At 39.2% G+C, this 17161-nt stretch overlaps 4 protein-coding genes across 5 annotated transcripts in view; all 4 read right to left on the bottom strand.

Annotated features, from left to right (window-relative positions):
• Positions 1-212: 212 nt before the first annotated feature.
• On the bottom strand, positions 213-1147 carry LOC122863996 (lactose-binding lectin l-2-like). Its single transcript, XM_044170977.1, has one exon. It carries the CDS (start codon positions 1061-1063, stop codon positions 575-577), a length of 489 nt encoding a protein of 162 aa, XP_044026912.1. The 5' UTR covers positions 1064-1147; the 3' UTR covers positions 213-574.
• Positions 1148-4091: 2944 nt separating this feature from the next.
• On the bottom strand, positions 4092-4767 carry LOC122863999 (lactose-binding lectin l-2-like). Its single transcript, XM_044170979.1, has one exon. It carries the CDS (start codon positions 4675-4677, stop codon positions 4189-4191), a length of 489 nt encoding a protein of 162 aa, XP_044026914.1. The 5' UTR covers positions 4678-4767; the 3' UTR covers positions 4092-4188.
• Positions 4768-9781: 5014 nt separating this feature from the next.
• Positions 9782-11718, bottom strand: LOC122863998 (lactose-binding lectin l-2-like). The gene has a single exon (XM_044170978.1). It carries the CDS (start codon positions 10627-10629, stop codon positions 10141-10143), a length of 489 nt encoding a protein of 162 aa, XP_044026913.1. The 5' UTR covers positions 10630-11718; the 3' UTR covers positions 9782-10140.
• Positions 10870-17161, bottom strand: part of rapgef5a (Rap guanine nucleotide exchange factor (GEF) 5a) — a 48159-nt gene continuing 41867 nt past the window's right edge. For both annotated transcript variants that reach the window (XM_044170976.1, XM_044170975.1), the window contains exons 20-26: positions 16517-16695; positions 16312-16402; positions 16175-16225; positions 15942-16029; positions 15782-15846; positions 14599-14653; positions 10870-14210 (exon numbers count right to left, since the gene is read on the bottom strand). In XM_044170976.1, coding sequence (XP_044026911.1) covers positions 14092-14210; positions 14599-14653; positions 15782-15846; positions 15942-16029; positions 16175-16225; positions 16312-16402; positions 16517-16695 — 648 coding nt within the window. In that variant the 3' untranslated portion in view covers positions 10870-14091. The remainder of the gene's footprint in view (positions 14211-14598; positions 14654-15781; positions 15847-15941; positions 16030-16174; positions 16226-16311; positions 16403-16516; positions 16696-17161) is intronic.

Below are 17161 nucleotides of genomic sequence, written 5' to 3'. Positions count from 1 at the left end.
TTCACATGTCTTTCCATCTTATATCCATTACAACTCTGTTAGCTATTCTAAAAATATTAAATAAAACTTTTGTTCAGTTTGAAATTAATTCTAAATATCTCAATAGGTCCAAGAAGAACCATGTAGCCATGACAGTGTAAAGTGGTGGGCTTGAAGATCTGAAAAAACAATCAAATATATTTTGAACTTGTGTAAAAGACATAACAACATTATCATCATCAAACAATTCCTTTTATTCATGAGTAGAGTTATACATGTGAAAGTATCCTTTCAACCCATATACTGTAATTATTAAGAGTTGAATCACTTTTCTTCTAAATCAATATATTTTTCGATGGGTCAATGAGGAAAAAAGACAAATTTGAGATCATTCAAACATTTTGGAAGTATTCCCTTTCATCCACTTTTGAAATAATCTTTGTTAGTGTCCAACATTCAAGAAAATTAAGGTTAATGAAATGACTTCTGTACATACACTTGCACATGTGTATCTTTATGATGCAGGCTTAATGCATTACTGCAGAGCAACTGGTGGAAAGTCACAGAGTTGAATCAGACAAAACCTTCTCGGTTGCTATGGACAAGCTGTGCGAGATGCACAAACGAAAGCGAAAGTCTGAGAACATGGAAGGTCATTCCATTTCAAATCAGTGCCAAAGTTTGTGTGTCCACAGTGTTCATTTCCTCCACTGTTGTTTGGCTCTCTTACGTTCCAATACACAAAGTTCACTGCAGACCCATCAGACCACATCCATCCTCCTTCCTTTTGGATATCACTAAGTCCGATCCAAGTGTCTCCCTGAGCGTGGTCAAAGTTCTTGATTAGGGATTTGACGAAATTCTCTTCCTTCAGACTGTGGATAGACACCAGGTTGGCTCCGTCTGACACACAGTGGAGCTCTGCATCAGCCCAGGTCATTCGTGTGGCGACGTACTTATAGCAGCGGCCGTTGAAGCTGTACCAGAACATGGGACAGTTGTCACGCTGTAGCTGCACTTGATGGTCACCTGAAGGAGACTCTGCACCCAGAGCCAGACCGAACAAGAAGAGGAACAAGAGCATGTTGGTGTCAGAGTCTCTGTCTAAGTCTTTGAAGTACGTGATCTGCACTGTTGTATGTTATCGAGAATCCTACAGAGACCGTTGAAAGGCCACTTTCTTTTATATGCTTCAGAGAGGGTGTCTGCACTGTTGGTGTGATATCATTGGTCAAATGCACTTGGCAAACACTTTCAGTTGGACACAACTACACAGTATCTGAACATAAGCCAAAAAAAGATAACAAGCTCACCTGGAGATGTCACATAAAACCTATAATTTATTCATTTCAGTCAAATGTTGACATAGTAAAACGTAGCTTTAGAAAAGACGCGTGGCTTCAGCTGTCAGATGGTTGAGGGGACACGAGGGGAGACGTATTGCTTTGTGGTGGACTGTTTTTCAACACACCAAACATGGGCATATATTTACACATCAACAATATTACAATAGTACAAAGTCTTCAACGTGTCCTCTCTTGCGCTTTTTGTTTTAACATGCAACAGGTTTTAAATAACACCTGCAGATGAAACACTAAATACACCTTCCTGTTGATTTCCTGTCCATTAGAGCATTTGACACCAGAGGAAAGAGACGAATATCATCACACTGACTTGCTCTGCTGTTGCCCTCAAGTGGCCGAAAAACATAACAACAAGTACTTGTACATTCCAGCATTGCAGCAGCTTCAAACCACAGACATCTTTTCTTCTCAAGAATGCACTTCCACATCGTTGAACCTCCAAACATGGTGCATGAACTTTTGTCATCTCAACAGTACATAAATAAATAATATATTACTATAAATAACTAGTATAGCACAATTATTCTGCTCTTTCAACACAATAATAGTAACGATGACTACCACAAGGCCTTTCTATGACACTGAATATGAACAGATCATTGTTCTGATTTATCAGCTCCAGCAGTCGAAGAAACACTGACTTGGTATCACAAAAAGCATCTTTAAAGCAAGACTGTGTAACTTTGAAGAAAAGGAATATCACTGTATTCCTCTTACAAATGAAAAGCTGAATGCACAAGCAATAAAACACATTGTAGTTTTGTTGCTATAACCTTAGCCCACTTGGTCTGGTATGACCAGTAGCTCATGGTGGCTAATGTTAGCTAATGTTAGCAAACTTTATGTAAATATAGCTGTATAACAGACAGTCAGATTGCTGACTTTATGACTCCACTGTGCTACTGTTAAAGTAGCACAGTGGCTGCTGTTGAGAAATAGTTATATAGTCTCCCTTCAAAGGAGAAATCCACTTTCAAAATTGATGAATGTTATTCTTATAATCATCAATGGTTTATTTAATATTTGTGAGTAAAAATAACTCCTGAAAAGCAAGAATCTCAAGAATAACATGTGTAGCCTCAAGCAACACACCCTGTACAATAAACAGACTTCTTTAGTTTTTAGAATTTACATCTACATAATATGAAACTTACAACTTAAACGGCTTAAGAAAGTTTCAGAATGAGCTGGGGAATCAGCCTGGGTTGCTTTAAAAGTGTCTACATTTTCATTCAGGGAAGTGTTGGTGACAACAAGGGATGAGAGTCTGTCTTTAAAGGTGAGTGTTTTGATGCAGGGTCAAGGACTAAGCTGATCATAAGACAGTAGTTTTGTTTAAAAGTGGGTCTTCACCAAAGCTCTACAGTACATCTATGCTGCAGGACTCAATGTGACATTTGGCACTGAAAAATGTATAGGTCTGCATTATTTACAGAACAATGTAAAATTATTATTATCTATTGGAATATACACATCATTGTCTAATGTGAAACGTGCATAAACGTTAATCAGGACTGTAAAATGAAAACAAGGAAATAAAAGACAAGCAACAGATGTTCATTACTTATCAACAGTTGTTGAACTCTGGGATGTTTATACACTATCCCTAAATGACTGTATAACACAGGCATGTCAACCTCTGATATCTAATCCAGAGAAATGCCAGGAACCTTTCACTCCAATCTGCCCTTCTCCCTTTGGACCAAGTCACTTAGATAACGGGGGAAGTGATTTATCAAAGGCCGCCATAGATCCATAAAGATGTTGTCAGTTTCGTTTACTTTGGCACTGAGCTTTTTATTGGAAAACTCCTAATTTACCCATGATACCCCTGTGTAACAGTAGTAGGTTTTCATAGATCCAGTTAAATAGAATCACAGCTCTATTGAGCCATGTATTCCTATAGCCCTCAGTCGCCAATCAGTTGTGTGACTTTCTAAATAACAATAGTTTATTTTCAGTCAGGCCAAGCAGGTTTTAAGGACAAAAAGACCTGGATGACCTGCAATTTTCTGATGTTAAACTCTGACAGAACTGAAGTTATTGTACTTGGCCCCAAACACCTCCGAGACACATTATCTAAAGCACTTTGAGTAGTCGGAAAAAGGCGCTATATAAGTACAGTCCATTTACGCCTTCTTTCACCTACGCAACATTTCAGAAATCAGGCACATCCTGTCTCAAAATGATGCCGAAAAACTAGTCCATGCATTTGTTACTTCTAGGCTGGATTATTGCAATTCCTTATTATCAGGTTGCCCGAATAAGTCCCTTAAGAGTCTCCACTTGATCCAGAATGCTGCGGCACATGTACTGACAAGAACTAGGAAAAGGGATCATATTTCTCCAATATTAGCTTCTCTGCACTGGCTCCATGTAAAATCCAGAATAGAATTTAAAATACTTCTCCTCACCTGCAAAGCGGTCAGGCACCATTGAATCTTAAAGAGCTCATAGTACCTTATTACCTGACTAGAACCCTGCACTCCCAGAATCCAAGGTTACTTGTGGCTCCTAGAGTTTTCAAAAGTAGACTGGGAGCCAGAGACTTCAGTTATCAAGCTCCTCTCCTGTGGAATCAGGTCACAGTTTTTGTTTGGGAGGCAGACACCATCTCCACTCCACTCCAATGACGGAAGATTATTATTATTATATTTTATTAATATTCATTTTGAGATTATCAAAAAGGTGTGAATGTGCAACATTCGTGAAAATGAAGGTTAGTGAAATGACTTCTGTACACACAAATAAAAGTATACATTTGTATCTTTATTGTGGAGGCCTAATGGATGTCAACAGGTGACAGTGACCAAGTTGAATTAGACATATGTTAGTATCCCAGTTGCTAAGGACAGGTTATGCGAGAGACACAAACAGAGGGAAGAGTTGAAGAACATGGACCATCATTCCATTTCTTATCTTTATCATTGTTGTTTTGACCACAGTGTTCATTTCTTTGAGTGTTGTCTGGCTGTCCTGCACTCCAAAACACAAAATTGACTGCAGACCCATCAGACCACATCCATCCTCCTTCCTTTTGGATATCACTAAGTCCGATCCAGGTGCCTCCCTCAGCATGGTCAAAGTTCTTGATCAGGGATTTGACGAAATTCTCTTCCTTCAGACTGTGGATAGACACCAGGTTGGCTCTCTCTGACACACAGTTGAGCTCTGCATCAGCCCAGGTCATATGTGTGGCGACGTACTTGTAGCAGCGGCCGTTGAAGCTGTACCAGAACATGGGACAGTTGCCACGCTGTAGCCGCACTTGATGGTCACCTGAAGGAGACTCTGCACCCAGAGCCAGACCGAACAAGAAGAGGAACAAGAGCATGTTGGTGTCAGAGTCTCTGTCTAAGTCTTTGAAGTACGTGATCTGCACTGTTGGATGTTATCGAGAATCCTACAGAGACCGTTGAAAGGCCACTTTCTTTTATATGCTTCAGAGAGGGTGTCTGCACTGTTGGTGTGATATCATTGGTCAAATGCACTTGGCAAACACTTTCAGTTGGACACAACTACACAGTATCTGAACATAAGCCAAAAAAGATAACAAGCTCACCTGGAGATGTCACATAAAACCTTTAATTTATTCATTTCAGTCAAATGTTGACATAGTAAAACGTAGCTTTAGAAAAGACGCGTGGCTTCAGCTGTCAGAGGGTTGAGGGGACACGAGGGGAGACGTATTGCTTTGTGGTGAACTGTTTTTTTCATTTATAACTGATAAATAATAACAACACACCAAACATGGGCATATATTTACACATCAACAATATTACAATAGAACAAAGTCTTCAACGTGTCCTCTCTTGCATTGTGGACTTGTGTTTTTTGTTTTAACATGCAAACAGGTTTTAAATAACACCTGCAGATGAAACACTAAATACACCTTCCTGTTGGTTTCCTGTCCATTACAGCATTTGACACCAGAGAAAAGAGACGAGTATCATCACACTGACTTTCCACACGTTACATTCCAGCATTGCAGCAGCTTCAAACCACAGACATCTTTTCTTCTCAAGAATGCACTTCCACATCGTTGAACCTCCGAACATGGTGCATGAACTTTTGTCATCTCAACAATACATAAATAAACAATATATTCCAATAAATATGCCTCAAGCAACACGCCCTGTACAATAAACAGACTTCTTTAGTTTTTAGAATTTACATCTACATAATATGAAACTTACAACTTAAACGGCTTAAGAAAGTTTCAGAATGAGCCGGAGAATCAGCCTGGGTTGCCTTAACAATGTCTACATTTTCATTCAGGGAAGTGTTGGTGACAACAAGGGATAAGAGTCTGTCTAAAGGTGAGTGTTTTGATGCAGGGTCAAGGACTAAGCTGATCATAAGACAGTAGTTCTGTTTAAAAGTGGGTCTTCACCAAAGCTCTACAGTACATCTATGCTGCAGGACTCAATGTGACATTTGGCACTGAAAAATGTATAGGTCTGCATTATTTACAGAACAATGTAAAATTATTATTATCTATTGGAATATACACATCATTGTCTAATGTGAAACGTGCATAAACGTTAATCAGGACTGTAAAATGAAAACAAGGAAATAAAAGACAAGCAACAGATGTTCATTACTTATCAACAGTTGTTGAACTCTGGGATGTTTATACACTATCCCTAAATGACTGTATAACACAGGCATGTCAACCTCTGATATCTAATCCAGAGAAATGCCAGGAACCTTTCACTCCAATCTGCCCTTCTCCCTTTGGACCAAGTCACTTAGATAACGGGGGAAGTGATTTATCAAAGGCCGCCATAGATCCATAAAGATGTTGTCAGTTTCGTTTACTTTGGCACTGAGCTTTTTATTGGAAAACTCCTAATTTACCCATGATACCCTGTGTAACAGTAGTAGTTTTTCATAGATCCAGTTAAATAGAATCACAGCTCTACTGAGCCATGTATTCCTATAGCCCTCAGTCGCCAATCAGTTGTGTGACTTTCTAAATAACAATAGTTTATTTTCAGTCAGGCCAAGCAGGTTTTAAGGACAAAAAGACCTGGATGACCTGCAATTTTCTGATGTTAAACTCTGACAGAACTGAAGTTATTGTACTTGGCCCCAAACACCTCCGAGACACATTATCTAAAGCACTTTGAGTAGTCGGAAAAAGGCGCTATATAAGTACAGTCCATTTACGCCTTCTTTCACCTACGCAACATTGCAAAAATCAGGCACATCCTGTCTCAAAATGATGCCGAAAAACTAGTCCATGCATTTGTTACTTCTAGGCTGGATTATTGCAATTCCTTATTATCAGGCTGCCCGAATAAGTCCCTTAAGATTCTCCACTTGATCCAGAATGCTGCGGCACATGTACTGACAAGAACTAGGAAAAGAGATCATGTTTCTCCAATATTAGCCTCTCTGCACTGGCTCCATGTAAAATCCAGAATAGAATTTAAAATCCTTCTCCTCACCTACAAAGCTTTTAACGGTCAGGCATCATCTTAACGAGCTCATAGTACCTTATTACCTGACTAGAACCCTGCACTCCCAGAATCCAAGGTTACTTGTGGCTCCTAGAGTCTCCAAAAGTAGATTGGGAACCAGAGCCTTCAGTTATCAAGCTCCTCTCCTGTGGAATCAGGTCACAGTTTTGGTTTGGGAGGCAGACACCATCTCCACATTTAAGTGTAGGCTTAAGACTTTCCTCTTTGATAACGCTTATAGTTAGGGCTGGCTCAGGTGAGTCCTGAACCATCCCTTAGTTATGCTGTTATAGGCATAGACTGCCGGGAGACTTCCCATGATGCACTGAGCTCCTCTCTCCTCCTCTCCTTCCCCATCTGTATGCATTTTATTAATGCATGTTACTAACTCGACATCTTGTCTCTCCCGTAGTTTTGTGCTTTCTCATTTCTCTCCTGTCTCCTTCTGTCGCTTTCAGCAGGTATTTCTATTTTGCTTTATAATTGTAGCCTACTTATCTCATTGGCTATGCATGACCGGAACTCCATAAGCAATGCATGTTTGATCCAGCTGTCAACTTACACTTAATACACAACAAGGATCTACTGGGATCAGTTTTGTCCTGTATTTCTATCCAATATTCTATATTGTATGTCTCTGAATTTATTACAAATACATTCCTCCCAAACATCGGAATCATAAACATTATGAAGTTTCTCTTCCCTGGTGCTTCACATGTTGATCAATATCATGTCCTTTACAGCTCTATTAGCTATTCTAAAAATATGAAATAAACCTTTTTTTCAATGTGAAACTGATTATATATATATCTCCCGACTGGTCCAACAAGAGCTATCTCCTGTGTTAACTTAACATTTGTGTTGATAAAGTGGTGAGCTTGAAGACATGAAAAAAATCTTTTGGTGGCAATCCAAAAGTATTTTGACCTTGTGTAAAAGACATCCTTATAATCATCAATCAGCCGCTGTTATTCATCAATACCATTATAAAAGAATAAAGTATCCTTTATACCCATGACGTTCATCATATCCAGGCAAACCATGATAGAGATATGAAGTATTAAGTTGTCTTATTTAGAACAGGATTTGTTTTTGCTTGTGAGCTCCCCCACTAAACCAAAAGGAGTGCACCCCCTCCACTCAAGAGGATCCTTGCTTCCATTTAGATTGCAGTGATCCCATGTAAAGATAAGTCTACTATGACAAGCCACTTATAGTATATAACATCTGGTAATGCTATAGAGCTGTTAGGTTTATATACTTAATCTGGGTTGTTTCCTTTGTCACATGAACTTTGAGAAATCTTTTTCAATCTTTCTTGCCGTCTCCTTTGGGATATATATTGGTAACATCTGCACTGGATAGAGTAGTCAGGGTAATACATTTGTTTTTATTACATGTATTCTACCCATCCATGAAATGGGCAAATACGTGCATCTAATAGGATCGTTCTTGACACCTTTAAGTATTGTGTTCAAACTTAGCTTTAATAGGTCTCTGATATTTGGAGGTACAGGTATCCCTAAGTACAAGAATCCAGAGATAGACCAAGAAACGGGAAGTCAAGCAAGTTCAGTATATTCTGGTCATGTTCAGTCATCATACCCAGTGATTTATCAAAATGAATTTACATCCCGACAAGTAACCAAAGTCCTGTATGATTGACATTAAGGCTGGTATGGATTCATGAGGTTAGTAAGACATCTAAAGACACTAAATAAGTAAGGCCACTCTATTTGATCAAAAGTTTTCTCAGCATCAAGTGAGATGATGACACCTTGCACTTGATGACTGTTTGTATGTTGAATGCAACCCGGGGTGAGTGGGACACCATCACACACCCTGAAATCAGTCATTACAATGTCATAAAGCATCTCTGCATTGAGTCAAATCTGCTTTGTCATGATCAAGAACCAGGCGTCATTCCAGGAAATCAAATTCTGTGATAGAAAGAGACACTGATTCCTAAACAAACCGAGAGCGCTACTGTACATGCTGCAGGACTCAATGTGACATTTGGACTGAAAAATGTATCGGTCCATATTATTTACAGTACAATGTAAAATTATTATTATCTTTGGAACGAAAACATCATAGTCCAATGTGAAACGTGAATGAAGAGTGCTTGGATAAAAGTTAACCAGGACTGTAAAATGAAAACAAGGAAATCAAAGTCAAGCAATAAATGTTCACTAGTCATAGACAGTTGTTGATGAGTTGTTCAGAGAGCTCCAGAGTTTGTTTTTCTATGTAATTATATTTTTATTGCATTATAACAATGCTTATCAACATTATCACAGTATCAAACTAAATGGGCTTGAGCTACAACAGAGAGGGGAAAGAAAGAAAGAAAGAAAGTTTATACACTATCCCTCAATGACTGTATGACACAGGTAAATCTACTTCTGATATGTATTCCATAGAAATGCCAGGAACCTTTCAATCCAATGTGCTCTCCTCCCTTTGGACAAGTCACTTAGATCACTGGGCAAGTGATTTATCAGAGGCCGCCATAAAGATGTTGTCAGTTCCTTTTGTTTTGGCACTGAGCTTTTTATTGGAACCCCCCTCCCTCAAATTCTTGATACCGTAGTAGGTTAACAGTAGTAGGTTTCTCATGGATCCACTTAAATAATTTAGTTCTGTGCTGTCTATCCAATATTGTATCTCTTTGAATTTATTGCAAAGAAAGAGAATATGAGGCCCAAATGCATTCTTCCCTAACATCTTTGTCATAAATATTATGAAGTTCTCTTCCCGTTGCTTCACATGTCTTTCCATACAATGTCCATTACAACTCTGTTAGCTATTCTAAAAATATTAAATAAAACTTTTGTTCAGTTTGAAATTAATTCTAAATATCTCAATAGGTCCAAGAAGAACCATGTAGCCATGACAGTGTAAAGTGGTGGTCTTGAAGATACAATCAAACAATCAAATATATTTTGAACTTGTGTAAAAGACATAACATTATCATCATCAAACAATTCCTTTTATTGATGAGTAGAGTTATACACAAGAAAGTATCCTTTCAACCCATATACTGTAATTATAAAGAGTTGAATCACTTTTCTTCTAAATCAATATATTTTTCGATGGGTCAATGAGGAAAAAAGACAAATTTGGGATCATTCAAAAGTTTTGGAAGTATTCCCTTTGACCCACTTTTGAAATTACCTTTGTTAGTGTCTAACATTCAAGAAAATTAAGGTTAATGAAATTACTTCTGTACATACACTTGCACATGTGTATCTTTATGGTGCAGGCTTAATGCATTACTGCAGAGCAGGTGGAAAGTCACATAGTTGAATCAGACAAAACCTTCTCGGTTGCTAAGGAAAAGCTGTGCGTGATGCACAAACAAAAGCGACTGTCTGAGAACATCGAAGGTCATTCCACTTCAAATCAATGTCAAGGTTTGTGTGTCCACAGTGTTCATTTCCTCCACTGTTGTTTGGCTCTCTGACGTTCCAAAACACAAAGTTCACTGCAGACCCATCAGACCACATCCATCTGCCTTCTTTGTGGATATCACTAAGTCCAATCCAGGTAAATCCCTGGGCAGGGTCAAAGTTCTTGATCAGGAATTTGACGAAATTCTGTTCCTCCAGACTGTGGATAGACACCAGGTTGGCTCTCTCTGACACACAGTGGAGCTCTGCATCAGCCCAGGTCATATGTGTAGCGACGTACTTGTAGCAGCGGCCGTTGAAGCTGTACCAGAACATGGGACAGTTGCCACGCTGTAGCCGCACTTGATGGTCACCTGAAGGAGACTCTGCACCCAGAGCCAGACCGAACAAGAAGAGGAACAAGAGCATGTTGGTGTCAGAGTCTCTGTCTAAGTCTTTGAAGTACGTGATCTGCACTGTTGTATGTTATCGAGAATCCTGCAGAGACCGTTGAAAGGCCACTTTCTTTTATATGCTTCAGAGAGGGTGTCTGCACTGTTGGTGTGATATCATTGGTCAAATGCACTTGGCAAACACAAGTTTCAGTTGGACACAACTACACAGTATCTAAACATAAGCCAAAAAAGATCACAAGCTCACCTGGAGATGTCACATAAAACCTATAATTTATTAATTTCAGTCAAATGTTGACATAGTAAAACACAGCTTTAGAAAAGACGTGTGGCTTCAGCTGTCAGAGGGTTGAGGGGACACGAGGGGAGACGTATTGCTTTGTGGTGGACTTTTTTTCATTTATAACTGATAAATAATAACAACATACCAAACATGGGCATATATTTACACATCAACAATATTACAATAGTACAAAGCCTTCAACATGTCCTCTCTTGCATTGTGAACTTGTGTTTTTTGTTTTAACATGCAAACAGATTTTAAACAACACTGCTTTAAAAAAACGTAACTTTACAGTCATGACGACAGCCGATGAACCACTAAATACACCTTCCTGTTGGTTTCCTGTCCATTACAGCATTTGACACCAGAGGAAAGAGAAGAGCATCATCACACTGACTTGCTCTGCTGTTGCCCTCAAGTGGCCGAAAAACATAACAAGTACTTTTACATTCCAGCATTGCAGCAGCTTCAAACCACAGACATCTTTTCTTCTCAAGAATGCACTTCCACATTGTTGAACCTCCGTGCATGGACTTTTGTCACCTCAAAAATACATAAATAAACAATATATTACAATAAATAACTAGTATAGCACAATTAGTCTGCTCTTTGAACACAATGAGCAGAGGTGTGTTTGTGTATTTGTGCGTCATGTACAGGTTAATAGTAAAAATGACTACCACAAGGCCTTTCTGTGATATTGAATATGAACAGATCATTGCTCTAATTTATCAGCTCCAGCAGTCGAAGAATCTATTTTTGTGTTTATTTACGAATGTTATTCTTAAAATCTTAAATGGTTCATGTAATATTTGTGGATATAAAGAATTCCTGGAAAGGAACCATCTCAAGATTCACATGTTTTATCTCAAGCAACACTTCCAGGACAATAAACAGACATCTTTATCATTTGTTTAGATTTTACTTCCACATAATATTAAATACTTATATGGCTCAAGTAAGCTTTCAATTTGAATTAATCAATTTGGGTGACTATAACAGTGTCCACAAAACTGGCTCCACATTCAGTGTCAGAGCATCTACAGGAATATTTAAAAGACAATGACTAAGCTGCTCATAACACAAGAATTATGTTTAAAAGCGAGTCTTCACCTTGAGATCATCTTTGATCTTTTTCTTGTAATGAACCAAACATGTTTTTGGCACTAACAGTTTGGGAAATCCCAGTCCTCCCTTGTCCATTTGATTCATTATGATCTGCAAGAAAAAGCAGCTCTGCGCTCTGAAAGGCTTAGTGTTGAAATGTTGTGTTACTTGTGGTAACGACATTTCTACTGTATTGCACTTTACCCCCCATGTTTTATTACTATCCAAGCAATGCATGACATTCATCGCTACATAACATTTAGGAATCTCGCCTTTGGATGCTTCCTCTTACTCAGCAGAAATATACCACTGAAGTGACTGACTATGCATGAACAGATACAGGGCAAGGACAAAATAACACAAACACTAATAAGGTCTGCCAGATGTGAAAACTGCTCATGGTCTTATCATTGTCACTCATAAATAATTTCTAAATGATTCCCGTCCTCCCATGCTGCATTTCTTTCCTGGTGACTACAGACTAACTACTGAGTGAATCTTATCAACAAGACAGGCTGGTCCCTCACTGATTTGAATAACAAATAGATGATTTTCACATGGCCATGACCACTTCCGAATGAAGTGATCTTTTCAGTCAGTAAGAATTAATCACCAATGTCAAAATCTCCCCATGAACATGATTTTGTTGAATAAAAACATTTCTTAATAAAAGGTATGTGTTGCAGTGCTATGACTTATCTGTTAACATAATACAATAAGGATTAAAAAAGAAAGGAAAATAGCTCTATGATGGGACTGTGTTTCCTTAGCAACCTGGGGTGAGTGGGATATCATCACGCACCGCGAAATCAGTCATCATAATGTCAGAAAGCATCTCTGCGAGGAGTCAGATCTGCTTTACATGATCAAAGACCAGACGTCCAGGGCTCACTCAAGGAAATCAAATTCTGTGATAAAAAAAACACTGATTCCTAAACAAACCAAGAGCTCTACAGTACGTCTATGCTGCAGCACTCAATGTGACATTTGGCACTGAAAAATGTATAGGTCCATGTTATTTACAGTACAATGTAAATTCATCATTATCTATTCACACAAAAACATCATAGAGAAGAGCGCATGAGGAGTGTTTGGCTAAAAGTCAACTAGGACTTTAAAATGGAAAAAACAAGGAGGACCAAAAAACATTCACTATTCATCAACAGTTTTTGGAACTCTGGCACATTCAGGAGAGTTTTAGCGTTTCAAACGTGCTTCCTTCAGATGCCAGATACAATACACTGTTAATGTTGCACCTTTTGTCACTCACTGAGGCTTTGTCGTTTAACCAACGACATCCAGCCTCAGTGAGAAAAGGTTAAAAAAAAAGCGTGTTAAGTGTGTAGATATGTCAGCACTGGCTGTTTTACATAATATGCCACCACAAAATAATCAAAGAAAGATCTACATCATACACCTAAATAACTATGGCATGTATCCTGGATATACATGCATCACGAGGCAGATGAAATCATATGAGACCATCTATGCGGCAGATTGTGGCCATCAGGTTATAAACAAATCTTACTCCTCTACAGTCAGTTTTGTGTTTGAAAACTGAAATGATGAAGAGGCTTATTGACCTCCTGGGGGCAGGCGACAAAACTTTGACAGAAATAAAGGAACATTCCACCTGCTGAACAGGCTGATAAATAACCAAAAGCTCATCACGAGAACAAAAACAACATATTCAGTCCAATAGATACTGTACAAACTAATTTCAGCCTCTTCTACTCTCTGTCTAAGTTTGGCTGTGCAGAATGACTTCCTGCAGACAGTTCACAGAGCGTGTACAGACTTTATAAATCCTTTATAAGCACATGTTCAGTGTTATAAAGCCTTTAGAGAACTGGTAGAGTGCAGCTCTGTGTCTTCATGGGTTTTTGTCAGAACACATGGCACCTTAATGTCCACTTGGCACCACTGCTGGTAGTGTGATTTTGTTGCAGTGTATGTGTGAGTGCGTGACATTTTGCTGTACAAAGCGTCCTCCATGTCTCACGTACTCGGTGCAAGCATCTCCACTGCGCTGTGTCCAGTGTGTGTGTGAGTGTGTCTAGGAGGGTACGTGAGTGTGTGTGTGTGTGTTTAAGCGCGTGGCTCCAGTTTGTGTGACAGTTCGAAAAGCGTCTGCTGGTTGTCGATAATGTGCAGGTAGTGAACGCTGGCCCTCACCTCCACACTGTCAACCCCGATTACCTCGTTGCCTAAGAGACAGACACAAAACACACACATTTGTCACACAAAAGAGCATTCTGATGGACACACATTTGGTACAAACACAGACTGTATAATGGGCCTATAAAGAGAGTAAAAGACTGTCTGGAAATGGTTGCTTAGAAACTGTAAGAGAAAACTGAGTGGGAGAGACAGCAGACTCAGGTACAGGTGCAGTACACTAACTCAGCTGCAGATGGCAGTAGATTCATCACAATTAATGGATCCAAACATCAATACTTCATCCAACATTAACATTTTGTCACAAGACTGGAGACGATGAGCCTGAAGAGCCCCTGTAACTAAGCCTATCTTATAATTTGTGATGTTAGGATCATTGCACCAACTGGATTCACTCAGAAGAGTGAGAAGACTCACCTGGCTGGTCGCTTTGGCAGTGGCGAATCATTCTCACTGTGTCTGCGATCATATGCTGTTGGTTTAGGAGAAGACATGTTGCGTCAGTGCAATACCAAACAATCAAGATCTAATATTTTACAGCAGCTTTGTACTGCCCCATAGCACTAAATATCAACATAAATAACATCTCAAAAGTTTTTTTTAATTCAAAATGAGGCAAAGCCGCTACCTCAATTGACCGTATTTTTCTTTAAGGCAATAAAACTGTAAACCTGCAACAGTTTTACTTTCAGTGACGGTGCATTGAGGTGAAAGTCACCAGTTAAAAAGAAAGCATGGCACTCTTGCAAAATAGAGCTTGGTCTCAATGAATTTCCCCTATATTCTATAAAAGGTTTCAATCCATCAGTCAACTCATTGATCTGTAACAAACAGCACTCTCCCCTCCATCTTCGGTCACTGCCTCCTATTCTCAGACTGGACACATTTACCCCTTTCCACTAACATTAATTATGCTTTTTTTTTCTTCTCCAATATTAATAGTTTTAATAAAAGGAACAAGGAATTCAAGCAAGGTGGCTGCCGTTAAATTCTCTCTGCAGGAAAAACTTAAATAACTACAGTAATAGATCTGCAGTGTTATGTGGTTGTTCATTAATACAAATAATGATGATTTCTTTGCCAGGTGACTGGCTACTCTTTGCGATGCAGACTCACACACCAGCACCTGATTGTGACTGATTGGGCTGTTTGTCTCTTATTTTCCCAGCTTGTAAAAACTCATACAATTTCTGAGAGTTTTTCTTTCTTTTTGGCAACATGCTGCTCTAATTACTGTGAAACGAACATATGATGGGAGCAGCTGTGGCTCAGTAGGTAGAGCTGGTTGTCCGCTAATCACAGAGTTGGCAGTTGGATCCCCAGCTCCTCCTGTCCACATGTCGAAGTGTCCTTGGGCAAGACACCGAACCCCAAATTGCTCCCGCTGGTTAGGCCAGCACCTTGCATGGTAGCTCGCTGTGAGTGTGTGTGTGAATGGGTGAATGAGAGGCAAATTGTAAAGGTATGGAAAAGAGCGCTATATAAATCCTTGCATTTATATCCCATTTACTATTTATGTGATAAATCAATCAATCACCTGTTGATGCATCTCATCTTGTTATCAAACACCGGAAGACTTTACAGAACTGACTCAACTCACCAGCTTCTCAAAGTTGACCAGGTTGTCATGGAAGGTCTTATTTCCCTCGTGGATAAAGGTGATATCTAAGCACAGGGGACAAGTGCATTAAGGGTTCATTCACCAAAAACAATAATGAGTGTGTGTGTCAGTGTGTGTGTGGAGGGGTTAGAGATGATACCTTTCAGGAGAAGAGGCATGAAAGGGATCTTGGGAGGTTTCATCCTCTTGAAGGCTTCCCTATAGGCTTTGTGGTTCAGAGATGGATCCTGAAGAAAGATGGGGGGCAAGATGGAGAAAGAGAAAACAGAGTGAAACAAAAGGATTGGAAAAGGATAAGGAATTTCAAAATTTGATTATCAACATATTTCAAGCTCTGCATCTATCTCTATCTCTGTTGAGTAAGTTTCTTACCGTGATGAGCTCCAACTCTGAGAAAATCTTCTTGAACTTGCCCGGACATTTCTGAAAGGAAGGTGTTTGGTCAGAATTTAAAATAAATACAATGCCATGTTTATAAATACACTAAATGCAAGAACGCACACGCTTACCTCCCAGGTTTGGTTGAGTCGGCTGACAGCTGCTGTGTTAAGACCCATAATGATGGCAAACGCAGAGTTCAAATTTCTTTGGGCTTTACAACTAAGAATAGACAAAAATAAAAAAAACAATTATCAAAATGCATAAAAATCTTGATGCTCTTGATACATGCACTTTTATTTGTGTATATTTCTGAGAGTGTGTGTGTGTTCTTACTGAGCTGCGATCTTGATGAACTTCTTGAGCAGCTGTACTCTCTTGTTGAGCGATACACACATGAGCACCTCAGACATGACCCACTGCTGGACCTCGTTACAGCGCTGGAGCAAGACTGAGAGCGCCGCCGTGTGGCCGGTACCTGGAGCATGGCTGAGGGTGTAGTACACCAGCTCCTGCTGCATGTGGAGAGAAACAAGAGTGTGAGTGAAATACATCAAGTTTTTACGGAAAAATATCCCCAAAAATATGCACTCCCTCTAAGATCTTAGATACCTCACCATTATTGATTCATCTCTCCATTACTTTTTCAATTATTTGATTAATCATTTAGTCTACAAAATGTCCAGTCACAAATTTTCAGAACCCAGAAGGTGACATCTTGTGGTGACAATATCGCTCATTGTGTCCAACCAACAGTCCAAAACCCAAATAAAATGAATTTACAATCATATAAAGCAGATAAAAGCAGCAAATACTCACATTTGAGAATGGGAATCACAAAACATTGTCTAGATTTCCTGAAGATACAATAACATCCATATAACAGTGTAATAATCAGCCTGTGTTTCTTCATCTGTACTATGCTTCCCCATTTTCACAGATATTCAGTTCTTCCTGACAGTCACTCAGCTGCAAGAAGAC

This window comes from Siniperca chuatsi, linkage group LG17 (assembly GCF_020085105.1).
Source record: "Siniperca chuatsi isolate FFG_IHB_CAS linkage group LG17, ASM2008510v1, whole genome shotgun sequence".
Lineage (NCBI taxonomy): Eukaryota > Metazoa > Chordata > Actinopteri > Centrarchiformes > Sinipercidae > Siniperca > Siniperca chuatsi.
Note: the sequence above shows the minus strand (reverse complement) of the source record. Positions and strands in the feature narration are given on the sequence as shown.